Source organism: Anser brachyrhynchus (genome assembly GCF_964034855.1).
Source record: "Anser brachyrhynchus genome assembly, chromosome: 3".
NCBI lineage: Eukaryota > Metazoa > Chordata > Aves > Anseriformes > Anatidae > Anser > Anser brachyrhynchus.
Window position 1 is genome coordinate 100,600,591 of NC_137696.1, and position 27,191 is coordinate 100,627,781.

The following is a 27,191-nucleotide window of genomic DNA, read 5'->3' on the forward strand; positions in this document are numbered from 1 at the left end:
TAACCTTGATCTGTATTTTTTTCTGCAAATAGCCTGTTCATGTGGTAGGCCAAATCCCTGAACTATGATATTTTTCCATATTCTCTGTTTTCCTGCAAAATATGGAAGCTTGGGAAAAGGTGAGATGGAACAAAGTGGAAGAGAACATGTAAATAAGGAAAAGGGTAGATCATTTTTGTCTGGAACTCAAATCTGCCAGGTTACAGCTGAATCTTAGCTTGCCTTTGAAATTCCAAAGTGAACTTTTTCTGAGATCTTTGAGCCGGTACTGGAGTTTGGAATTGGCACAGCTTAACAAAATCAAACTTGGCATGCCATGAAGCTCAAAGATAGAATTTTAATATAATCACTCTATCCAGTTTATGCTGTAGTAACAGTCAAAAACAATATAAGCTGCATTGTTTCGCTCTTTTCATGGTAAAAGTCAAAGGATAAGCAAAGAAATCTGCTTAGGTGAGGCAGGAAATTTATTGCCTATCAATCCAAAATAAATTGCACCTCTTCCTGTGGCGTCCAGTAAGAAGACTTACAGGTACTCTTAAAGACATGGAAACCCCGATCTGTTCTGGGTGCGTACTTGGATTGCCACAAGAAAATGTTCCATCCTCATTGTAGGCCAGTTTAGGAACTGCATTGATATTATCCACTTTTTGCTAAGTAGAGTAACTACTACATCTTAGATAAAAGTGAGTGGTTGTACTACAACCACAACTTCTATGTTAAATAAGGTACCTGTGTAGATTACAGAATAAAAGAGCTAGCTCTGCTCAGCTCTTTGAGAGTTCTAGACACCTATATCCTAACTACCATGAAGGGTTCCTGACTTTTTCTCTAAGAGACCCTTAAAACCTGGAGAAGTTGTCAGGTACGTTGTCTGCACGTAGTGCATCGTAGGTTGTTCAGCATCTGGGATGTCCTAAGGCTCTTAACTCTCCCTATGCCCAGAAATAGGGTACCTGTGGGTCTGTGGGTCTGTGGGGATGAACAACCTCAACTGCCTCAGTTCTTTGTTGATTCTGCTTAGAAACTACTTGGGAGCTTATGAAGAGTCTTAAATGCAGGTCTGTTATTCTATAATGATGTAAGCATTAGAAGAGATGAGCAGTCACATCTGGAGCCAGTACTTTACGCACATGTTCAGCTTCAACCACATAGTGAGTTATAGTAATCGGGGGTGGAGGTCACAGACATATAGATTGTTTGTCAGGATTGTTTAAAGGAGGAAGAAACATAAAGCCAGATCCAAAAAATAAAAAAATAAAAAAATATATTTGCCAAAAGTGCCACCTGGAATAAATTATTTAGGCATGTGGATCCAGGTGAGCAATCTCCTGAAAATGCTTCTTTACTTGTAGTGTGACTGAGAATTGTTAGACATCTCATGTTTGTGCTACTAAAATTTGTTCAGCACATAATATTCTGCTGCTCTGCTTTCCTGAGGTGGCATTTTTTTTGGCTGTGCAGAGCATTTTAATGCCTAATCTTCAGTTTCAGAAAAAATAGGCATATTTTGCCCTTAAGATCAAGGGCTAATCCAATAGTTATTCTATAAGCATGCATTACTCACATAGGTAGCACCGAGTTCACCACATAGTAAAGCAGTTGAGGCTACATCCCTGCAAAAACATGGCAGGAACAGTATGAGATATGATGGTGCTACTGCTCTCCAGTGCTTCTGAGCTTCTAAATCTTTAAGTTTACATTCAGAGTGACTGACCATGAGTAGTGCTTGCTCTTTGGTTCCTTTCAGTGTCCCCCATTGAGTACACTGTTGTTAGTTCACCCTGAAGTAACCCGCTGCCTATGGAAGGCTTAAATCCAGGTGTTTTATTTGCGTGAGAAGGTGTCCCAATTACTATATTATTATTAAAATTATATATATTTTTTGAAAGCTATCAAGACAAAACAACAGAGTGCTGTGCATGATCACACAGATAAAATGTGAGGACATTCTGACTCCCTGTCTGTTTTGGTGATGCTCTCTGGGTTTCCTACCAGAGACAAATTAGGTGTACAGAGGGAGCTGGGGTTGTTTAGCTTGGAGAAAAGAAAGCTCAGGGGAGACTTTATTATACTTTACAATTACCTTAAAGGAGGTTGTAGAGTGGTGGGGATCAGGCTTTTCTTCCAAGCACTAAGTAAAAGATGAAAGGAAATGGCCTCAGGTTGCACCAGGGGAGGTTTAGGTTGGATATTAGGAGAAATTACTGAAAGGGTTGTGTGGCATTGGAATAGGCTGCCCAGAGAAGAGGTTGAGTCACCATCCCTGGAGGTTTTCAAGAAACATGTAGATGTAGAACTTAGCAGAATAGTTTAGTGGTAGACTTGTCAGTGCTAGGTAAAAAGTTGGACTAGATGATCTTAGGGGTATTTTTCAACCTGAATGATTCTGTGATTCTATGATTTGCTTCCACGCTTTGAAGACTCTTCTGAATTCCACTGTTTCGAAGTCACTGGAAAGATCTCATGGAATAACATGGAGATCATCTTACTTGTGCCAGGGCCAGAGAGTATGTAAGCTGGAGTGCCCAGGGCCGTCTTTGGTCTGTGGCCTGGTCTGAACCTGTGAAGGTTCAACAGATGACCTATGTCATGTTGCTGGAATTCTCTTTAATACTTTCATAGTAGTTTTTCTTCCTGTACTGTTGGCAATAGCTAGAAATTCAAATATTGTCTTCTTTGGCAGGTCAAAGCACTATATTCTAAAGGCATGGCTTGTGTGCTTTTCTGGAGAAATTGGTCAGTTCCACTAGTAATGGGCATAATTGTTCTTCAGTGCCTTTCACAAGACAGCAGTGACATGGATCCCTTAGATGCATAGTGCTAATGTCTTCCAGCAGCAGCTTGCTTTGTAGTCGAAGCTTTTATGTATTAGGGCAACTTGGCTCTGGACCAGCACTTTAATGTTTCATTTTCATCTATAACCAGAGTTTATGGGAATAAGAAGTGAATATTCTGGCCTTGTGAATAAGTCCAGAGAAGCGTTGGCTAATTTTCCTTTCTTAATAGCATCATTTGAGTCCATAAAACTTATTATTGTAAAAAGGAGTCACAGAATGAAGACTATGAGCCTGTGAGGTAAAATTCGTATGTTTGGGATCCGTGCTGTTGAAATGAAAAAAATGTTTTTCCAAAGGGTTAATGTGAATGTGTAAGATCTGCCTATTTTTTCACAGAGGTATTTTTAAAGGGTAGAAATACTGTTTAGTTGCTATACTAAATACTTGAAAATTAGTATTCTGTGCCATAGATTTTTTGTATGATTTCTCAGACTGCCTCAAGTTCTTTTTAAAAATTAAAAAAATAAAGTCCTGTTAATATGACAGGATACTTAATAATTTCTTTAAATCTGAAATGTCTAGAGAACTGCATAAATGTAAAAATTAGTATGGAGAACTGAATGAAAAACACATTTCCATTCCAGTTCTTGCTGATAAATCTTTTGTTTGTTGGTTGGTTGGCTTGTTGTTTTTGATGATGTTAAGCTATGCTTTTGAGTGTTATTTTTCTCTACGGTCCTGCTCTAACACAGTGTTGATCTTCAGCGCTACCATAAACAGCAGGCAGAAGGACCACAGCCAAAGTCAAGTTAGTCCTTTGAAACTGATGTCAAAAAGATATGTTTGCTGAGGAATTGACATGTACCCTCCTCATTAAATCTATTTGTGATTTTGCAATTTGTGATGTTGAAGATGAAACAAAATCTATCTTAGTGTTTATTGAAACTGATATGCTCATGTATTACGCCAGATTCAGCGGCTCTGACTAACCAGCTCTCACATACGGCATTAGTAAATATAAGGTGTCACTCTGACATGTACGCCTGTGTTGACTTTGTTACCTCGTAATCTGTTTGGAGTGCGTTTTCTTAGAATTACCTTTTTATCATTTGTTCCCGTGTGCTTTTATAGCTGACAAATCTCTTCTAAGTAACTAGGAAAACATTTCTTCCCCCCATTAACTAAACATTAAAAGCTACAGCCAGTAATGGAGGTAGGAGTTGAAAAATTCAGAGGCATCGTCTAGCTTTAGATGTTCCTATGCAAAGTAGAAATCTGTGCCCTGTACATGATGTCAAAGACCCCTGCACAGTTCATGGGAGACTGAACAGCTCCAGCATGTGATCTGAAATGTCAGCGTGTCAGCTGGAGTACTTTCTTGGAAAAGTCAGCAGCATTAATCCTACTGAGCTTCAGACAGTCATCTTCACCTGCTTGAATAAAATGGTTTAAGTTTTCCCTCATGGAAAGACACCCAATGATATTCACTCTTTTAAGGCACTATCTTGCAGATAGTGATGGTCCTGCCTTCCATCCATCTACTGTGTTACTAGTTTGATCTGACACCTAGCCCAGAGTACCAGCTCATAATTCCCACAACAGCCTGAGAAAGCTGTCTGTCCAAGAAGCCCATTCTCTCACCTCACAAAAAGGTGAGATGGCTAAGGAATATCTTCCTTTTGAAGAATTCAAGACTCACTGTGGTAAGACAAGAGAAGTATAGACTTGAATTTAAAGCTTTGTATCTTCAGTGCTGCATAAGGAAGAGATAGTCCTGTGTATGTCTCAAAAACTACACATTTCATTTGAAATGATCTTTAGATAAACTGCATAAACAATATTGAAAGCAAACACTGCAATCCAGTATTTATTGTTTCAAATGAGAATGTTACGACTAAAATGTATGCTTTCTCCCTCTAGCACAATTGTTCTTCATTCTTTTACTGTGTGATGTCCCAGCTCCAACAGAAGGGGGACAAATCATGTCCTTACCCAAAATCACCTGGGAATCCCAAGTGGTCAGTGAGACATCAGTGTTCCTCAGCTGGGAATTAGGCGCAGATGTCTCGCTTCAGAGGAAAAGATTTTAATTGTGAGTCTGTTACAAAAGATTCTTCATCTGTCGTGAAATTGTTTTGCAGGACATATGATATTGTTGGGTCTTAAGCATGCCTAGGACTGAAATGGCAAAACAGGGGGATACTGCTCTTGGTAAAATACTGCTGACTGAATTTTATCTGTATCTGTGTGGTTGGAATACGGCACTCCTTATTCTTTGTTTAAGAAATAGAGTCTAATCATGATCACCTGAATACAGATCATCACAGCAGAGGTTCCTTTATTTAATAATTAATGACTGGATACAATTGACAGAATACAGTGTCACTATGAAATATAAATCAAAAGAATTGTGATACAGGTACATTTTACATATGTAATGGAGGAAATGTACTTTTCCACTGAGCACTAAAGTTAGCCCTAATGAAAAGAGCCTGTAAAGTTGCACAAGTAATACAATTTCTGCTAAATATTTTGCTGTCTTTTAAAATAACTCACGTACGTAACCCCAGTTTCAAATACATCTTTTGTGTGTCTGAATGGGTGTTTTTAAGCACACATATGAAGAGAGTTCCTAACATCCAGATACAAGCTAATTAGAAAATGAAAGGTTTATAAGACAGAAAGTTACAAGAGACGTTTTTATGACTGAGGTTTAGTTAAATCTGAATATAAATGGATTTCTTCAAATTTTGAGACACAGATGGTTGAGCATTGCATCACTGGTTTTTAAAGTCAAACTGAACAACACAGGTTTCACTTCATATTTCCTGTATAAAGAAATTATTTTATCCAACACTGATAAACGGATTCTCAACACTATTCTCAGAAATTTGAACTTTTTCCTCTTTACAGTTTGAAGATTAAGAATATTAATACACTACTCTCAAAATACCTACATAGATGTACTAAATGCTGCAAATTACTATACTGATACAGGAGATCCTTCTGATTAGCAAACTACCCAAATTTCCACTTCTTGTTTCTGTTGTATTTTGTCCAAAGGCTGATTTAGTAATGAGATAGCATTTAATTACAAAATAAGAAGGATTTTTTATTTTATTTTATTTTATTTTTTTGTTGGCTTTGTGCAAATCCTAAAGAAAGAGAAAATGTCTAGTGTAATAATTGTTTTAAATCTCTAAAACTCTATCCAACATAACTGCACACCAAAGATTCTTGCTCTTCTGATCATTTCAGAAATTTGAATTTCTAAATTTCTTGCCTTTGTTCTCAATCAATCATGGTCAAAACTGGAACTGAGTTCAGTGTAACCAGTATTTCATTCCTGATACTATTTGTTATGTGAGTTACATTTAATGGAAAGTCAGAAAAAAATCAAAGTAATCAAATTCAAAATCAAATTAATTACTCAGATGCTATCATAACAGGTTAATACATACACTGCTTATGGTAATAGTAATACAACAAATGCCAGTCCATTACTTTGTGCTGACCAGAACCTGATCATTACAAAGATTGAACAAAGACAACCAATCGCTAATAAATAGAAGCTTAAATCTAGAAAATTAACTCAGCTATAGGGAGAAATCCAGAACTAATTGCCAAAAAGTGGGATCCAGAGTGGTGGGTTAGGGCCCGTGACTCCCAGTACAGTGCATGGGGAGAACTGGGCACTTTGGGTATTGCCTAGAGACAATGAATAGGAAACAGAGATGATGAGAGGAGTTGTAAGTTCTCTCTTGAGAAATAGGCACTTTGCTTCAGCCCCAAACAAGTTTTTTTCTCCACTGGGCATTCATACCACAGAATGTTGTCTAAAATGGTGGTTTTCACATTGACAAGGCTCACTCATTTCTTTTTGAAGCATCTCAGAGGAGAAAGAATAACCAGTTTCAACATCAACATACTGGTCAAGACAAAAGCCCAGGTAGTCAGAGTTTAATTCCTCTTCATACTGAGAGGGGCTGTGATAGTGATCTCTCCCTCTACCCCACAAAGTGCTCTGCCATCAAACTACAGGCAGCCTGCCTGTACATACTACCTCACAAATACCCCATTAGGTACTTGTAGAGCCACCTTGTGTACAAAACTCCCACATATGTGCTTTCTAACAACTCTGAAATGTATCCAAGTGGATTCTTTTTTTTTCCTTTCTGTCAGATGAATCCAAATCCCCAGGCTGGCTTCCAAAGTTTGCCACTGCTAGGCATGTTGAAAGGCCAGGTTCATGCCAATACAGCATTTATACCTGTCATGTGAATCTACAGATATAGTAAATGTGCAGCTCAGGACAGATCTGTGAATCTACACAAATGAAAGAGAGTAGAGAGTACCTTTTTTTTTTTTTTTATGCTTGTGAAAGTTTTAATACGTGTTAATAAATATAAAAATCTTTTGTACGCTCAACTACAAAATTCCATAATTTATAGTAGGTTTTCTGATATATATTTTATTATCGCATATGTACAACAGGCTGGCTTTCAAGAATAGCCTTAAAAAGCATAACCAACGGAGTAGTTCATCTGTGACTTTTATAATGGACCATAAATGTTTCAGAAGAATGGTCTGGCGAGGGACTTCTTGACTCATGTTTTGTTCTGCAGGGTCTGAAAATAAAGAATGTGCATGTATTTAACAATAAACTATACAGCTTTGTTTTGAACTTTGGCTTAATTGAAATCAGTGGCAAAATTCCCCTCCTTTTATGATGAACACTGTGGTATAAAGTAATTCCCTTCACCATTATTAATGTGCTGTTCTTTCTTCCATCCCCTGTATTCTTTAAATCTGAGTTTTATTTATATGCCGATATTCCTGTAACTGCAAGCCTAAAGAGAAAGCCCCTGTGCCCATATATCCTTGACTTGCCTTTTGCATTTTTCTGCATGATTCCTCTTTGATCTGCCTCTAAATTTAATAATGAAATTCGACTCAGTATCCCTCCCACTATATATGGCTCCTGCTACATCATGTTCTGTTACCTATCATCTGACAGTGTAATTCTTGAATTCTGGCCATTTAATTTGGTCCAAGAAAATGTATCATTTAAGAAAAGGCCATGTTCATTTGACTAAGTGAATGCACATTTCTGTTTTCTTACTGAGCACTGGCATATGGGCAGTTTTTCATACTGTGTGTGGGAATGTTTACAGAATCCTATCAGCAAAAATGGTATTTGGCAAGAATATTAGCTTCAATAGCAGCATTCACTGTTTGGTTTTTAAATATGTTATAATACTGAATATTCTCATTTCCTTTCTGCATTACCTCTGCCTGCTACAGAGCTAGAAAGGTAGCCTTGCAGGATTTTTGAATTCAGATTTCACCTTCTCCTGCCTTGGAACAGGAAATGAAACCTCCTAAAACCTGGGATCTCTGTATGAATGGAGGGCATTGTAGATATGCATCATATTTCACTTCTTCCTGCTGACACCAGCAATGTCAGTTCTTTCCATCACTGGGACATGCTGAACTGTTTTTAAAGACAATCACAGTGCCAACCTCTCAACTAAATCAAAACATTTTATTTTCTGCTTTTCCAATTTCCTAGAACCAAAGATTAATACTCCTATCAAATTACCTGATCTTTAGGAGAGTCAACAGGACTATTCCTAGGATGAGAACTATGCAGGAGGAATAGGCAATAATGTAGACTGTTTCACCTATAAGCCAAAAGCAGAAAGCAGACAAGAAACATTTACTTCTTCTGTGACAAGAATCAGGTTTGAAATCTGAATTGGAATACATACATATGCAAACTAAATTAGCAATCAATTCTGATGCCAGCAATTAAAAGGAGGAAAAAGACCTAGGTGGTATGCCAAAGGTAGGAATTATTCTTCCTTCATCAGCTAGTGCAAAATTGTTTTCAGACTCCTCTTAGTAAATACCAGCTCCAATAGCACTTCATATTTGTACCACTACCTTTTACTGTACCCCAGGGAAACTGCAACAGCTTGTTACTCTGATTTGTGTTTTGGAGTATTTTCCCTGTTGATTTTATTCGGTGTATTGAAGGATATCTGACTCTTACATATCTGCTAGGTTTCTTTTTCTTTTCCACGTATTACCATAATTGCAGTGTGAAGCAATAGTCAATCTAGAATCAAATTAATGTAAAATGGGATCTAACATTGTGTTTCTGGGCCTCGTGCCCACGGAGTTTCCTCTTTCTCTTAGGCTGCTCACCAAGAAGTCACTTAGGCAGTTTACATGCTAAAAATTCCCACTGTTGAACAACTGGGAATTGTTTCAACTTTTGTTTCCCAAATGAGGGGAAACTTGTTTTTCCTGGTGGAATAAATGTAGGAGTTTTGATCAAATATTCTGAAGAAAAAAAATGGTCTCAATACAAAACATCAGCCCAGAACTTGGCATCAAGGAGTACAGAGATATTAGATGACAAGAGGACTCAAAACCAGAGCCACAAGAATAAAGCATGAGAACTTTTTACTTGCCTATTATACTGTTTCTATTGTGTTAAACAATTACATAAGTTTCGTTTATACAGGAACTTAAATGCAGAATGGCAAAATATGGCCTTAGCTGTTCCTAAGGTTTTCCACCTTACTTACTTAGGGAAACACCCACCAAAGAAGAGGCAGAGTCTCAGCCCCATCACTTACCTGAGCTGGGAGAAGGTCAAATTCTGGTCTCTGAGTCAATTATGATTATTACACAATACATGTGTGTGTTTGTATTTGTGCACACACATACACAAGCTATTGAAAAATACTTAATGTGGTGAATATTTGATGGAAGAGGGTGTATTTTGGTACCAGTGCAGGACTGCTAATACCATACATTAAAAGATAAATCAGAAGGTGTCCCTCCTCTCAAGTTATGATAGTTCTTTAAAGTGATAACTTTTAGGAAAGGAATAATTTTTAGTCTTTTTTTTTTTTTTTTTCAGTTTTGAATCTTCATTGTGCAACTGTGCACTGAATTCAATTTTTAAAACTTCCTATAACTGCAGGGGCTATAAAATTTCCTTTTTTTTTTTTTTTTTTTTTAAGTGGAAAGATATTTAAGACAAATAGAAGTTTTCACAGTACCTCCCTTACCATGAAGATTGGGAAATTATTCTGAAGAACAATCATGGGTGGTAAAAATGGACTAATCAAATTTCACCAAAATATTTGATTTTTTATTTCATTAAGAATTTTGAAAAATTGTTGCATTCTGATTAAATAAAACACTCTAAAATGATCAAATGAAATCAAAATGTTCTTTTTTTGTCAAACTCTTACAAAAAAAGATATATTTTTGGTGAACTACTTTCTTGTAAAAGAGATGTTAATTATATTTTCAGTTCTGTGGGGAACACAAGAAAGATGTTAGTAATGAGATTATGCTAGAAGCCATATATTTTCTCCTGCCTTCTGAGAAATGAGAGAATTTGTAAGGCTGGGAGAGGGCACAGTTTGGTGACTGAAGGGCTAATTCTTCATTTTATATTTTCATGTTATATATTCTTTGTGGTTAAACTACTTGAATGTGCCTATTTACGTTTCCTTAAAACATTGTTGGGGTGTCTGTTTCTTGATCATAGAATCATAGAATCATAGAATCATAGAATCATAGAATCATAGAATCATAGAATCATAGAATCATAGAATCATAGAATGGCCTGGGTTGAAAAGGACCTTCAAGTTCATGTAGTTTCAACCCCCCTGCTCTGGATAGGGTTGCCAACAACTAGAGCAGGCTGCCCAGAGCTGCATCCAGAAACAAGAGCTCATCCTGACCTTTTTTAAAAATTCAAGAAACAGTTTATATTAATTTTCACTATTAATCTATATCCATCCAGTTGTTGAAATGTGAAATACTGATAGGGATGTTAAGAAATATAAATACAAAATTTTGTCTCTTTTCATCCCAAATCCCAACCATGAAAACCAGAATACACATGTAAATTCCTATATGACATAACAGTCTCTTATGTCTGATCCCATTTTGATCACTGTATACAAGTTATTGATCAGCTGAGTATGATCTAACCAATGTTTTAAGGCTTAAAAACCAGTACCTTAAACAAACAATAAAAACTGAAATTAAGCACATTTGTAATTATGGGTTTGTAAAAAACTTAAGCTCTCATACTGTGCTCCCATTCACATTTCACTGGATAGCAGGCATCACAATGATTAAATACATGATTAAAAGTTAGAATATTTTCCTACTCTTAGTAGAACTGGTTTAAAAAAAAAAAAAAAAAAAAGTGTACCTAGGTACTTATTTCATTACTCTTTTGAGAAGCAGCCGTCTCTGTTTTTTTGTTCTTCTCTTCTGCGCTGAGGTGCCAAAGAGCAAACCTCTTTTGGGTTCTCTGACCAGATGGAGAAAAGGATACAAATATCTGTGTGCCTTGTGAGGAATGAAAGGCATAAATAATGTATAAAGACTTCCAGTAGAAACCAGCTAAAATGTGAGATGTTTCTATCTCCATATCTCGGAGAGAGAATTGACACCAGTGGAGAGCAGACAATTCCATTGCAAAGGTGCAAGGCTGTACTGGGCTGTACTGTCCCGTGGAGGTGTCTCGTGCTCATGAGAAGCTAGGGGACCAACCTAGGGACAAGTCTATGGCAAAGCCACCATGACTGTGTGACAAATGTCTAACCCTTTCTTGGATAGGCTGTGAACCTGAGGGACACAACCAATGGAGCTGTAGGTACCACTGAAACACTAGATGAAGCAGTCTATATAGACATACAAACATTTCCAGTGACAAAGTTTTGGTAAAGGATAGCTGTGGGCTCAGCAGCTGGAACAATTAGTGGTATCAGTCTCTTGTGTAAATCTACCTGCTTATGTATATGTAGTGAGATGGCTGTGAATATTCATCAGATAGATGAATTCTGGATTGTGCTCAAAAGTTTCTTGGCTACCTGCAGCTTCTCACAGGCTTTTTCTACATTTATAAAACAATGAGATCGACAACGTTTCATACTTTACAAATTAAAGTTGCTGGAGCTGAACTAATCTCAGTTCCCACAGCAGCTGGTATAATTATAGATAAACCCTGCCAATTACTTGTTTATCTAGATTCTCAGCACAGCAAAACTGCTCAGTAGAAAATATCTGATAACTCTATAATTTAAGAGGAAAATAACATGAATTCCAAGAGTTTTGGGTCAAGCCCAATTTTATTGTATCTCACAAGAACCAGATAAGAGTGTTGTATTCCTAACTTCTTCTTCCAGCCAAAAAATACTTTAGCTCCAAAGCTCTACACTGATGAAAGTAAGTGCTTATCTTCACACATGATTCATTTTTCAAATTAAAGTATAAGAAGCAATCTTTTCAATTATTTGAATCTGTAAAATCATGGCAATGATTTGCATAGAATGAAGTCAAAACTAGGCTGGAAGTGCATAACTAGGTAGGCAATAAAAATATTTTCTGAAGTTTGGAGAACATTTTTAGTTTATCACATTATCATTATTATTATTATTTAATTTTATAAAATGACATAAAATTCTGGCCCCATCTGAACTTCCAGAAAAAGTCTCATTAACTTTTGTATGATCAGGACTCTGCCCACATCACACCTTGTTAACCAGGCCATATCAACTGACAGACGTCTATGTTGTCATGTACCCTCCTGGGTATGTGAACTAGTATAAATCCAGTTAAGACTTTTAAACAGCCCTGTTTTTATATTGCAAGCCAAAGGCCAAGGAGCAGAGGACTTTATCTTTTACACCCTCTTTTCAGGTTAGCAATATTCCTGGCATGAGCCAGTTACTTGTGTGGTTGATCTCACTGAGCCAAATGGAGCCCTTTCACAATGGTAAAGCAGAAGTGAAATCTCTCCTCACTCCATGTGCCAGCTGGGCCAATGCTTCCCAAAGCAATTAAGTGCTTTTGTTACCTAATCTTGTATTCAAACATCACAACTGTATTTAGGAGGCTAAGGTCTTTGAGATACATCATGCCAGGATGTAAAAAGTTAGCAGGCATCAGATTCTCTGCAGCAACACTTTATGCATACTCAGTGAGTCCACAGCAAGTAGATATCTCTTGTGTATAGAGCTGGGCATTTGAACTACTTTTGACCCAAGGTATTTGGCTACTACATTCACACCAAAATGTCTCTGTTTACACCAAAAGCTGGAATAATATTTCCCCACTGAAAAGGATTATATTTATTAGCATATATATTTGAGTATCTGTTTATATTTATTATTTATTATGAAACTCTCCTTTTATAAAAACAGTCCTATTCAGTGATTTGTAGTACCTTTTTCAAAGTTTTTGAACTTTTTAGGAACCACGTTTTTTGAATTAAAAAATTTAGAGACTGATGACTCATCTGTAGATGGTCATTAATTTGAATTTGTGAAAGGTCCTTTTATTTTAGGCAAATTAAGCAAAGGATACTTCTGAGATTTTAAGGTAGGGACAACACATCGGCAAATGTTATCTCCAGCTTTCCAAGTTCAGCAAATATCCTCAAATATCTCCAGACACACAAAAGGCCATATTTGACAACTTAACCATTTTGCCTCTGCACCATGGGATTCTTCTTGGGATTTGATTTCAGTAAAAATAAATATTTTGTAAAGATGATAACTCCCTTTGCAGCCAGAGTAATGCACATTTGCTAGCATATGAATCCAGGATCCTGGGTTAGATTTTTGGCAGTGGTATTTATGAAGCAATTTGCAATATGGTTTTTATCATCAGGTAAATATCCTGAATCAGATTCTTCTCCTTGACCTGACTTCCTATGAGACATTTATAGGTTAGAGAGTTCCCAGCTAGAGTACATAACAGGTCCAATAGGATGAGTATTTTACTGTATGGTTTAGGCTGGTCAGCATTCTTTGTATTTTTCTAAGGCCATCCAAAATTCTGTTAGAGTTCAAGGACGGGTTTTTGGAAAGTATTCAGATTTCAGTGGGAGCAGAATTAACTGGGTGCAGCCTGCTTTTTGCAAACATTTATCCAAATCTTTGAGAGAAATGCATACTGCATTTTACCCAATGAAAGGTTCTGCAGTTAGAACTAGTCACTGGGGTGAAATAGCTCCCATTTTACTTTTTCCCACTTAGAGCAGAATTTCTTCCATTATAACTTGTATTATTTAACCACTAGACTCTAGTTAAAGCTACAGATTCAGGCTTCCCTTTAGTTGGCAAAGAGAAGCCAACACTTCTAGGATACAGCAAAGATGCTAAAATTAATGCTAAAATTACATTTGAATGCTCAATTATTCATGATATGGGTCTCAGGAATCCTATTCCTACCAATCTATATTTATACTTCCTATGTTGCCCACTTCAGCAATAGCTGAAGGATGGCGATAGAATATCCTTCATTTTGTACTGCATGCAGAACTTGAATTACTTTTTAACTGTTGAAGGTGTTCAGTATTAACATTACTGGGGACTACAGAACTATTTTGTGGTAATATCTGAAGTATTGGTGATCTGCCCCATACAATGTAGAGAAGGTCACTCTCATTAGAGTATATATTTGCACATTAAGCTTGTTAGTGTTCTCACTCTGTAACGGGGTCCTTGAAAAGAAAATATGAAACTAATAATCTTTCAACCATGAGAAAATTTGTATATTAATTCAATATCCTTCAACTTTATGTCACTTAATTGCTCAATGTAAATGCATGGAAATAAAACCAGATGCAGCTCTTCAACCCGTGGGATATCACAATCCACAATTGCATGCCTTTCTGTTGCATGAGAAAGTAATATCTGATGGAGTGTAACACAAGACCCTTCTCAGATCACTTACTGTGTCTCCCTAATTTTGTTGTTTTAACTAGTATGGCACAAATAGGCAAGAGAATTACGAGAGAAGTAGGTGTGACATCAAAGATAATCATTTATACAACACATTATGACTACCACTCTCTAATGACTGTATGGAGAATCAGACACTGGCAGGCTTAATAGCTTAATTTTCCACAATTATAATATAGCAATTGTGAGCCATCTATTTCAAAACCACTTATCATAGAAATTGGTTCAGTCTCATTATCTTTATTTTGTGGTTATATAAGCTAAGGCAAGCAAGTAGAGGTTTTTCCACATTATGCTGAATGGGGGAACAACAGGTAGAGCTCACTTTCCTGAACCCACCCAAGAGACCCAACCTTTTGTCTTCTCTATCACACACAAGGGAAATTTCAAGAGCACTTCTATTAAAACCATGAAGTGATTTGCCCAGACTCACCATTAATTAAAGAAGAATGTAGCTGTGCTCTGGAAAGCTTTTCTCCTGGTACTTCTGTATTCACCCAATGAAAACCTTTCTTCTTAATTGAAATTTGACCTGAATAATGGCAAAAACATCCATTTAAAATATTATTTTTTAAAAATAATTTATGCGAATATTACTGCTTGATGTTTTGATAAGAGCCACAGAATTTATAAAGGCAGCTATGTAAAAAATTTACTTATTGATACTCAGCAAACCAAGTGAATGAATGAATGTTAGTTCTTCCTTTTTAATCTCAATTATACCTCCCCTGTAGTTTATTTTATGGGGGAGAAATGTGCTTTAAAGAAACATATTCTGTGCCTCAAACCAACTTAAATTATCTTTCACAGAAACAAATTTAGAAATTTCTCACCATTTCTAGATCCCTATTGCTAGTTCTGGGTATTTGCCCATTCAAATTTCAGCGTTAAAAATCCTTATCACCAGAACAGTAAAAAGTATCTAAAGTTCATACCCAGTCCAAACAAATAGGTTTGTAGAAGGGGTTGGATGAGGTCTGGAATAGAGCACTTACTCAATATCTCATAGCTTCCATAAAGATAACCACATTTAACACAGCAACTTACAATCAAAACCATAATCATATCCCTCTTCAGTTTAGTTGCATTACAACTATGCATATAAAAAAGAAAAAAAGAACCAAAACAAGCAAGTTTCTAATCACTGTGCAACTGTTCTGTATAGTAGGTGCCAAACTTTAATTTAGCCAGAGGCTCTGCATCCCCAATCTGTTTTTGATTGACTAGCAGGAACTTCATTGCACCACAGGAGCAAGCAAACTTCTGTTCTTCAATCCCAATTAGGTTAGGGAAGTTTCCATCACAAAAAACCTTTTATCCTGAGACTGCTTCAGGGAATGGCAAAAGCTGATGAGCAATTATTTGATTATTATAATATGAGGGTCATCTTTTTCTTTATAGGTAAAGAATAACTAACAGAGTGATGTGATCAGTCATTTGGATCATTAGATGCAGCCTTAAAGCAAACAAACAAATAAATAACATTCATCAGCAAACTCACTGCTAGTACAGTCTCAAATCTAACAGTGTTAAGGTATTGCTTTGCCAGGGGAGCTAGTATTTAATTTTAAAATTTTTCTCAGACTGAATTTTAGTACTGATTGTCTAACCTTACGGGCAATGTTTCTGCAACATGATTTTAATTTCTGGGTAGACTTTGAGTGACAAGAAAAAATTATACCATTATCAGTGGCAATTTTTGACTGCTAAAACTGAAGAATTAGCTAATTCATTCAATGAAATGTGTTCGTGCAATTAATATGTTTTTAAAAGACATCCCATCAGAAAGAACTATGAGATAATTAATCCTTTTAGTTGAAATCTTTGGAAATAATTACTTCTCCCAAGCTAGCTTGCAAATATATAATTACAAGAAGATGATTGGCATAGGGTGTATTGTTCAATTGAGTTAATCCTAGTGTTTTTACTTAAGGCCAGATCCTGAAGCCTCCATTCACAGTCTTAGCAGCTTTTTCTTTGAGAGTCCAAGTCTTGATTGTGGATGTGGCCAGCCAGCTCTTTCCCAGATAGCTAGTTTGCAATTATTTCAGTGGTGTTGGGAATACAGCTAGAGACGTAATATACATGTATTTAAATTCATGGTGAATGGAATTAAAAGATTCCAACAGTATTTTGGATATAAGAAGTTTAAACTATTTCCTCTTAACTGTGTAGGTCTGCATGATCCTCTACCAACATATACAAAGAAAAACAAATAAATTACTCTCCTGAAAAATGGAAATTAATGCATTGCATTCAATGGCTTGATTTCTAACACAAACAAGACCTGTGCTCAGAAGTAAAAGCTAGAAAACTCTCGGTTCAGTTTTGTATTCTTTCTCATTACTGTTAAGAAATTGAGTGAAAATAGAAGACAACTAATTCCAATAATTTTTGTGATTTTTCACAACACAGCTAACCTGTGCCTAAAATGCCAATCATTTTTAAGGTTAGCATTTATTAGATAGCTTCCTAAATATATGTTAGCCAGCTTACAGTTTAAGAAATACTAATATTTATACTCCAAGAAGAGAAGAAAAGGAAGAAAAAACCAACATAATATATATCACATGTACCAATATGTACCATATTATTGGTACAGACACTGCACAAAGGTACAACATTAAGCAAATGACAGAGAGGCTTTGAAACTTATGAAACTTTGAAACTCTGATCTGCATAATATTATACGCCCCATAAATTATTCTTTTATTGTTATTCCAGCCAGCAAATTAACGTAGTCAGACATGTAGCCAATTTATTGATTTACTGCTAGTATAAAATATCTCTTAAAATCAGAGAAAAAACTGCACACGTAATTTGTGTTTCCATTTGGATTAAAAACCCACAGATATAAATCTTTGTGATATCAATGGACTTATAGCAAAGATATGCTAAAGATTTGCTGCAAACCAGCAATTTAATTTAAACTTTTAAACTAATTATTCTTTAATGTATCATGTGTTACTCACGTAGCTCACTGAAGCAGGTTGTGCTGTGAAGCATGTGATGGAAGAGCTTGCACAATGGCTGTTCTGCTGGAGGTGAATTCTGGCAGGTGCACTCCACACGCAGCATTGTGCCCCAGTTGCTAATGTAGGCTGCTTTGCACTCAGCATTTGCAGAACAGGGCATGTCATCCTTAATTAAAGTTTCAAGACAAGCTTCATCATCATAGCATTTTTTGGTCACATGTCTCCAACATTTTGACTGAAAAGTTTTATATTTTTTCCTGGCAGAAGAAAAGGAAGTATACAAAATAAAAAAAATAAAAAAAAAGTGATTTCACAAAAAGGCAGTTAAAAATGATCATAAAAAGACATTGTATTCTCAAGGTATCATTTCAGTCTTAAAAATCACAATATTTGGTGATAGCTGGCATAATTCGGCTCTGATTTGCACCTAATCAGTTTCAGTGAAACAGCAAATTTGTAATTTGAGAAAACAGTTGGCTTTAGTCAAAAAGTTTTTGAGAAAAAACAACTGTACCCCAAATCAGCACCTGTATACACTTTCCCAAGGTCCAGCAAAAATTATTGTGAATACCAACAGTCTCAGATCGTCAGAGAAGAAATGTGGGCAGAGGAATAAGTCCAGTCATCATCATGAAAAAAAAGAGGCACCTTTCTAGTGGGTAAGCTTGTTGGATAGCATGGTAGGAAGAGTGGATATTCAACTTAATTAAAATAAAACAATCCACATCCAGTGCTAAAAAACAACTAACCAACCAACCAAAAACCCCAGACAGAATACTAACAAAATATGCCCAATGATGTGGAAGAATTTCATTGCATATATTAAACCTTAAAAATTAATTGATAATGGAGATAAGTTATGTGAAGAATTAATTTGTTTCCCAGCTCAATAATCTTAAATGATTTCAGTTTATTTGCTATTAGGTAGAATACAATTAGCCTTTAATATATTAGGTATGACAATATAAAAGATCTATTAAAGGCTAACTAAAAAATCTTTAGATATTGATTGGAAACCAGTTTATCACTTGCATTAAATATTAGTGGTCCAGAGTAGTAAAATGTTGTTGTGTAATGTAACACGTGTACAGTAATATATTAAGATATTTTTTCTTAATCATAAAAAATTTGGCTGCTAATCTATTGTTCATATTGTATAGTTCTTACAAGCAAGTCACATGGAAAAATGTAGACTGCTACAATGCCAGCTAGGATCTTATTGTAAATGTTTTCATTATACAAAGAAAGGCTTCAAAGCAGATGCCACCTCTGTAGTAATGGAATTATTTTTGTTCACCTCCCGACTTCTAGATATGTCTAGCCATAATTCACAGACTAATTTTGCTGATTATGTTCACTTATTGTCAATGCCAGGAAACATTAATGCTCTGAAAATAATGGGTAATTCAGCAAGTTTCTATTATGATATTACATGTGTACACATGCACATGCACAGACTTACATTTGTAGCCCAATTCTTCTCGACATAAAAGGGGCAATTCCCACAGACGTCAATCTGAATAGCCTGCACAGAACTGAAAGCATCTCTTGGTCTCCTGCTTTGTTTACTGAAAGTTAATTTGAGCACAGCTTTGAGGTAAAAATCAGGTCTAATCCACAAGGGAATCAGGGACTACACTGAAAATCAAAGTGAGCCAATTGACCATCCCCAAATGGTGGCAATTAAGAAGTGTGAGCATAGGCTAATCCTTCTGTATATTTTCTAAAACAAAATAAAATCTGAAACTGTTACTCTTCATTACTTTGGTGGTCTGTGAATGTTTCAGGGAAGCTTTTTTCACATTTCAGCGTGTCTGAGAAGAAAAGAATAAGATGAAAGTTTTGTGAAGGGGCAAGTTGCACAGTGTTTCAATACAAAGGGTCAGATGATAAGGTGGAAGAGGTAATTACTTTAACCAAACTTCTCCTAGCCTGCTGCATAATTTGTGTAAACGGCTAGAGGGCAAATGTGCAGACTGGCAGGTGTTATCTGAAGAAAGTGTTATTGAAAATAACTCACAGCATAGTTTGTTCAGTTGAAGTGGTGTTAAGAGTCATGAAACTGGCAGAAGAAAAGGCTGCACTAGGTCCCAGACCTATCTGAAAATGAATGTTTTAGTTTACTTGTGGAATTAATGCGTTTGACACACCAGACATCTATGATAGATGTCCAGGTGGAACTTCGTAGTCACTTTTCAGACCGGATTTCAAAGAATTGCTGTCTGCATCATAACCTAACTTTCTGCATGGTAAAATTGGGTAAAATGACCTAATAAAACCTAATAACGTGTTATATGAACCTAGTAAAATGTTTCATCTACATATTTTAAATATTCGGTGTGGTTTTTGAATGTGGTTGTTTGCCCAGAGAGGCTGTGGGTGTCCCATCCCAGGAGGTGTTCAAGACCAGATTAGATGAGGCCCTGAGCTGACTGATCTAGTGGGTGGTGTCCCTGCCCATGGCCATAGGGTTGGAACTAGATGATCTTTGAGGTCCCTTCCAACCTAAGCCATTCTTTGATTATATCTCTTTCATGAGATGTTTTAAAGGCCCCTTCTGGGTGAGTTTGTGTGAAGAGGTTCTCTAGATACCTGTGTGTTTGAATGGAAAAATAGTTATGATGCAAGAATAAGCCGTAGGGAGGAAAAGGACTTGCTGGAAAGGTGGAGTATGAAGGTTTTCTAAGTGCTGATAAGCTCTAGAGAGCTGTTCAACTTGCAAGAATCAGCAGTGCATGCTGGCAAAGAGTTTCTGCTGTACTACCCGAAGACTGACCTATAAGTCACCAGGACACCAGTGCAACATTACTTTTATGAGCCTACAGCTGAAGTTGGCCATGAGCATACAGTTGGAGTTGCACTAAGCACTGAGGGAAGGTGTGAGTGTGTGAACAAACTCTGTGAGGGAACAAACGAATGTGTGGTGTAAATGTCTTCTGCTGTTAATAACATTTGGAGTCTATCAAAAATAACAGCATAAAGAACAGAAGATGTTCTAAGAAGTACTGGCTGTGACCTCTTTCCTCTTAATTTTATCCCCTATCAAAGAAAAGGGACTTTGCAACAAACCCTTATTTTAGAACATTCCTTGTGCACCTGAATAGTTTGTAGTAGTGCTATAAGGTGATTATCAGATCTTGTGCAAAAAAAAAAAAAAAAAAGACCACACCAAAAATTGTGCTCTAAAACTGACATCTAACTAACATGTCATGATCAAAGATTAAAGATGGTAAACTCTCTGCTCTTTCTATCCATGAAGTATGGCTTTTTGAAATGTTAAGCACAAATGATGATATAGAATGGATACAGTGCAGAAAATCATTTTGCTATAGATGAGAAATATGGCACATGTAAAAAAATATTTGATCAAAAAATTATTCTCAGTCCTATGGCTAGGCAAAACTTAGGAAAAGTAATATTTTTTCCGCTTACCTGCAGAATTCATTTTCCTCACACATGTGAATTACATTTAGGCATGATGGGTGGGGAACTGCAGTAACTGCACAGGGCTTGCCATGAAGAAGTTCTTTGGCTCTGTGGCAGGATTCATCAGGCTGGATACAATCACAAAATATCATCATTTGGGCAACTTCCAAAGGCATGTTGTGATAGAAGAACCTGATGGCTGCTTGACATTCTTCCATGTTGCACTTCTTACTTACTGAGCAGATCTTAAGGTACAGGGACAACTGTTTGTTACATACTTCATCTTCAACACAGTCCTTGTTCACATCCAAACAGGTTCTGTTTGCTGTGTGTGCTAAAAAGAATAATGATTTTTAAAATGAAATCACAAGAAAACCTTTCTCAAGTGACAACTGGTGATCAAGTGAATTGATGATCCTGCCTGTGATATTCCCATTACAAACAAGTTTGACTCCCAAAAGCTCCGAGACAGCTCTTCCAGCACTGCCTCTTTTAAGTCCATTGTTTAGTCTTCATATTCCTCCCTTCTACTGCTTGGCCCTCATAGGTAACCCCCCTGCAAGTTCCTGCCCTTGCCAGATGGTGAGGAAGAAGAAAGTGAGAAATGGAGAAATGGAAATTTCTTCATAGAATGTAAGGTTTCTGGGAGCTAGTGGTTAGTGGATACTTGAACTACTTGAAACTGCTGACATCTCCCACCGGGCTACACAACAACCAGTGGAGAAGAGAACATAAATTACATTTCTCTGTTTTTAAAGCTAGTTCAATTTTTTTTCCAGCCAATGCTATAAACCTTCCAAAAAGATCTAGATATTTCTGACCTAATAATGTGGTAAGTTACCTTTTGGGGTAAGTTTTCCCTCTATATCAGGAATGGGATTTTTACCTATCATTTTTGGATTTTTCTCTATACAGTAGTTTAACTAAGAATACGTAGGGCTCTATTGATTCCCTTCTGTTCAGTAATTTGAATGAAAACTATTCATTTTAATCTGGAGATACAGTGTACATTATGTGAAAACAGAACTAAAACCAGTTACTAGGATTTATAAATAAATTCACAATTACCTTGTTTGGAGAGAGCAGATAAACTCCACTGTAATTTTGTTTCCATACTAATATTTTCTAGAACAAAAAATATATGGATATAAGCATATGCAACAATGATAAATCATGTCTCAGCTTAGTTCTCAACTTTAAATTATTGGCTCTGTTGCTGGCATAGTGCTGGTAGTAAAAATAAATGATAAAACAAATCAGCTTGATCGAATAGGAACTGTCAGCTTGTTAAACTCTAAAAGCAGTGTTAAATATATTCACAGATTTTGGGGTGAAAACACAGTTTCTCAATTGGTGTTGATATCATTCTCTACATAATTATACATCCTGTGAATAGAAGAAGAGTTTTAGAGCTGCTCAGCACAGAGTAAAATCAGGGTTATTGTAAATAAATAAAGGCCAGAGGCCTTAACATGTTCATCAGCACATACAGTTTTTAAAACTCAAAAGGTTTGTTGTGTTAAAGTAAATGCAGACAGAGAATTCTTATTATTAGAAAACTGTTCTTTTTTATTATTATTATTGTTTTTAGTTATAGTGCAGTACTGAAAGGGACTGATTAGGATCAGGTTTTGAAAGATTAACACATTGAAGGAAAATATAATTTGCACTTAGGCTATTGTTTTGCTATCAGATTATTCATTTGCGTCTGAATAAACCTCTTAAAACTATCTCGTTTCTAACATTAAACTGCAAACAATTAAGAGGTTTTTTTTTTTCACAGGTGTGCTCATAACAATGCACGTATGAAAGGACTCATATTCTTGGAATAGCACTAACCTGTGTCAGTGTCCTGACTTTTATCATCATCATCATCTTGAGCATCACTTTCACTAGCTTCTGAAACTTGGTTCCCTTGAGAGTACTGTAAACAAGGGTTGTTAAATATTCCCCTCCATATTTTAAGGCATCTTATTTGAAGTGGCTCTGAGCACTTGCACTCTCCCAGCACTGTTTTCTTCAGTTCTTTCCATGCTGACAAACATTCCTGGCCACCTGTTGGGAGCCTGCATTCTGCTGCCTCTGGCTGGCATGCTCGCTGGAAGCTCTTATACACTAAAAAACAGTATGGGTCTTCTTGACAGTGTTGTTTTGCAATGCTGCAGTCATTCTCTATTTCATCTGTGTGTCTTTGGTTTTGGTGGTTTCTGTCTTGCCTAAAACTCAGCTCAGCATCTGATTTTGAGGAAGTTTCCAAATACTCTGTGCAAATAGGTAAAAAAAAAAAAAGAGGTATCATAAGGAAGTTGGAATGTCATCGCTGGTCAGCTCAAAAACGAACTACAAGAAAAGGAGTTAAATGTCCCTAGTCATGACATAACTAAATTCAGCTGTATGTATATATACACAATTTTAGCCACCAAGATTGGACATATGATGGATTATCATTTCGATTCACTGCATAATCTCTGAGGAGAGAATGGCAGTTCCAGAGTATGGTTCATTCATCGCCTAAACTAGTTATTCAAGACAGGAAGAATTACTCCTGAAAGTATCTACCAACACCATGAGCTGTCCTTTGTAGGTAAAACCCACACTAGTGCAACTCCATTCAGGCTTTTTGCTATAACAGTAAGAAATGTAATCTCATCTAATGGAAAGGAGAGGAGAGGAGAGGAGAGGAGAGGAGAGGAGAGGAGAGGAGAGGAGAGGAGAGGAGAGGAGAGGAGAGGAGAGGAGAGGAGAGGAGAGGAGAGGAGAGGAGAGGAGAGGAGAGGAGAGGAGAGGAGAGGAGAGGAGAGGAGAGGAGAGGAGAGGAGAGGAGAGGAGAGGAGAGGAGAGGAGAGGAGAGGAGAGGAGAGGAGAGGAGAGGAGAGGAGAGGAGAGGAGAGGAGAGGAGAGGAGAGGAGAGGAGAGGAGAGGAGAGGAGAGGAGAGGAGAGGAGAGGAGAGGAGAGGAGAGGAGAGGAGAGGAGAGGAGAGGAGAGGAGAGGAGAGGAGAGGAGAGGAGAGGAGAGGAGAGGAGAGGAGAGGAGACACCCCCCCCGCCCCAAACAAACCAACCAACCAACCGAAACAAACAAAACTTTCCTTTGCTAAAAGCAAATGCAACTGTTACAATGACGTTAACATCATGTTTTAGATACCTACTCTTCTTGTTTGGGGCAAGTCATTTCAGATGAGGATGTTGTTTCCTCTGCAATAAAGCCATATATTCTGCTACTCTACGATGTACACTGACTGATGCCAGCAGGGAGTGATGGATCAGAGTGGAGAATCAGCCTCAGGGCTTACTTTCCACACTCTTTTTCACTGGCTGATTTTACCTCTCTCACGTCAGATTCACTAATCGTTACTCCAGGAGACATTGGATAAGAAACTGCAAGCCTTTCATGCACCAAGTAATTCTCAATTATAGAAACAGCCTTTCTGAAGGGAAAAGAGTTCTCAGAATAATAAAAAATAAATTAAAAAGATCTGGGCCCTTTCTTTACAGTGGAATTTTACAGGGGATGCATTTTATTTCTTAAGTATGGCTTTATGAAGGCAATAACAGTGTTCTCTATACCAGCTAACCTTTCTTAGATGTAATGAAGATGCTCCTGTAACACAATATGACACAACTGCACAGTGGGGCACCCCATTTTTTCACACTCACATTCACAAGGGCTGGTCATGGCTGTCTTGACAAGTAACATAGATCCAGTGGTGCTCATGCCTCCTTGGGCAACAAAGAGCCCTCAGCACAAATAATATTTTCACTCTTGCTTTCCATTGCATGGAGGAAGAGCTTGGAAAACCATTTGAATTCCTCACACGCCTTATACTAGCTTTGTTTATTGTAAGGCATTGTTTTCATATGCATGTCAGAATGTTAATATCATAGAAAAAAACAACTAATTTGAGGGGGGAATTATAATGTTTCAGAAATGTGCAAAGAAATTTGAATCCGGTTAATATGAGTGTTACAAAGTTATATTTTAATTTTTCTTCTTCATAATTAAAACTTAATGTTTAATTAGTTACCTTTGTCAATCCTGCATTGTTTCCCAAGGAAAGCTGTGATGCTACAGGAATCATCTGTAGTGCAGACACAGTTCTTAAATTCTGGGTATTCATCAGCCAGGACCTGGATGATTCTATTACAGCCACTAGTGTCTTCTGCCTTGCATCTATTACCTAGAACTCACAGTTAAAATTATAATGTTGTTAATGTTTATGAACGCTTAAGGGATATGGTTACATAAAACAATTCAACTGAAGCACAAAAATAATGTGTTTTGCCAAGAGAAGATGGTTCGAGCCTAGTTTTGTTTGAAAACCAATCATAATTTACAAATTTTAAATAATATTCTGAGTGATGTAATAAAGTTGTGGGTACAATATTCCCTTCTTGTATTCAATCTGACCTATTACTAGAACATCTGTTCATGTTCACGTTTCCAAAGCACATAAAATGTTAAAATGATTACTTCTGACAGGAATTAAACAGAATTATTGTACTTTTGGCTTATAGGAGAGTTCATTTAAGGGACCATATTCACTGGAGTCCACAGAGAAGTAAGCCAGCAGACACCATTGTGCTGGATCACAACGATGGAAATACCTGCAAGGAAGGGGAACAGAGGAGCAGAATAGTTGGGATCTGAGACCACTTCCACAGAGCCTGTGAGACAAAATATATCAATCACCCCTCTGTTTATGGACTAAATGGTTTTCATTATTGCTTAAGAGAGCTACACATTGCTTAAGAAAGTTATATACAGTTTATTACCATTTAAGTTTTATAATGTGAAAGTCACGGTCTACTTTGTCAAAGTAGGTATGCAGTTCCCCAAACCAACACGTTTCCCTCTCATGAATATTAATCATCTCACAACACGGAAGATAAGGAATACGTGGCTCACAAGATTCAGGCAAGTCATGGGGCAGCACAAGGATTTGTTTTAATCTATTAAATTCATATGCTACTGTCTCTGCCCTGTCAATGGTGATGCCTGGCTTCCTGCCTTGCTGCTTCCCAGGTGAGCCATGTGGAGCAGCAGTGATTGAGTGCTCCAGGAAAACTGCAACACTCGCAGCCATGTGTCACCACTGCCACTGACAAGCTTTAATGGGATTACAGCTTTAATGTCATTTATATATTGGTGACAGGAATAGCAGTGGAAGGCAGTCAAGATGAAGGCCTGCAAGAGGAAAGAGTGCACTTTGCCTGTGCCTGAAGGAATGAGGATTAACTACGCCATAGTGCACATCCCCATCCTACTACCCCCAAATCCTTTTTCAAACAGTGCCTCTATTGCCCTTTTTCCAGTTGGTGTTGCTGACTAAGGAGAGTTTGGGATTGAAAATATGAAGTGCTCCAGGGGCATGTCGCAGTCCAGTAAGGAGTCACAACTCCCAGTCTCTGCTCCCACTTCACCTCTTGCTTCAGCAAGGGAGGAAGTCATGGTACCTGGGCTTGCTTGTATATGTCCATCCCATCTCATCTTTTCTTCTGAATTTTTAGGAGTATGATCCTCACCTTTAGCCCTCACATTTCCTTCTTTTCCTAGTAGCCAAGAAGCTCAGGAAGTCTAATAGGAGCTATTGAAGGTCATGGACATAGGACACTCCCTGACAGTAAAGATAGGATGGAAAATATGTGGTGACATGGAGACTATGGATGCCCATAAATGTAGGTGGGGGAATATTTTACTGTGTATTTTATCCAATGACTAAAGGACAATAACAGAATTTCAGGATACAATTTCAGGAGGAAAAGTTTCAGGGGTAGGAAAAGCAGTGACGATCAGGAGGGGCTTGTGTAAAAGTTAGCTAATTTACAAAATTTATGACTGTCTTCTTCATGGTCTTAGGGACACTTCAAGGTTAGAGGTGGGCGGAGATGAGAAAATAAGAAACATAAATCCCAGTATATTTTATTCAGGTACCCCAGCCTTACTTAGCTTATCCGCCTTTATGGCACCAACCACACTACCAGCATAGTGTCCTATGAACATATGGATCAATTACAACAGCTGACAACCAGGGAGTGGGATGTAGGTAGTGGGACTACGAACTTACAAAGGGCATAGACAGAATCAGGAAGCTCATCAGATATATAGGGTTCCCTTGCCTGGCCTCTTGAAAGCTGTGTAGAAATAACCTATTATCAGTATTGGTCTGTTTGTACACTGTGTTGATTCAGCTGTGATGAACAGTAGAAAATATTTTATTGCT

The 27,191-nt window shown here is 37.1% G+C and overlaps 2 protein-coding genes across 8 annotated transcripts in view; one reads left to right on the forward strand and one right to left on the reverse strand.

Moving 5' to 3' along the window:
* The window catches only part of HMGCLL1 (3-hydroxy-3-methylglutaryl-CoA lyase like 1), a 96,460-nt gene extending 82,001 nt beyond the window's left edge, over positions 1–14,459 (forward strand). The window contains exon 10 of the transcript XR_013948976.1: positions 125–14,459. The gene's annotated coding sequence lies outside the window, so the exon portion shown is untranslated. The remainder of the gene's footprint in view (positions 1–124) is intronic.
* The window catches only part of GFRAL (GDNF family receptor alpha like), a 57,780-nt gene that overhangs the window by 22,950 nt on the left and 7,639 nt on the right, over positions 1–27,191 (reverse strand). Inside the window, exons 3-11 of one of the 7 annotated variants that reach the window (XM_080586491.1) lie at positions 25,576–25,635; positions 24,996–25,148; positions 22,810–23,232; positions 22,039–22,095; positions 21,207–21,304; positions 20,977–21,098; positions 17,542–17,801; positions 15,003–15,101; positions 8,383–8,464 (exon numbers count right to left, since the gene is read on the reverse strand). In XM_080586491.1, the coding sequence (XP_080442617.1) occupies positions 8,383–8,464; positions 15,003–15,101; positions 17,542–17,801; positions 20,977–21,098; positions 21,207–21,304; positions 22,039–22,095; positions 22,810–23,232; positions 24,996–25,148; positions 25,576–25,635 (1,354 nt within the window). Of the gene's footprint in view, positions 1–7,275; positions 7,409–8,382; positions 8,465–15,002; positions 15,102–17,541; positions 17,802–20,976; positions 21,305–22,038; positions 22,096–22,809; positions 23,233–24,995; positions 25,155–25,575; positions 25,636–27,191 lie in introns of those variants that run through there. The other 6 variants (XM_080586490.1, XM_080586487.1, XM_080586492.1 and 3 more) reach the window with 6 other exon arrangements.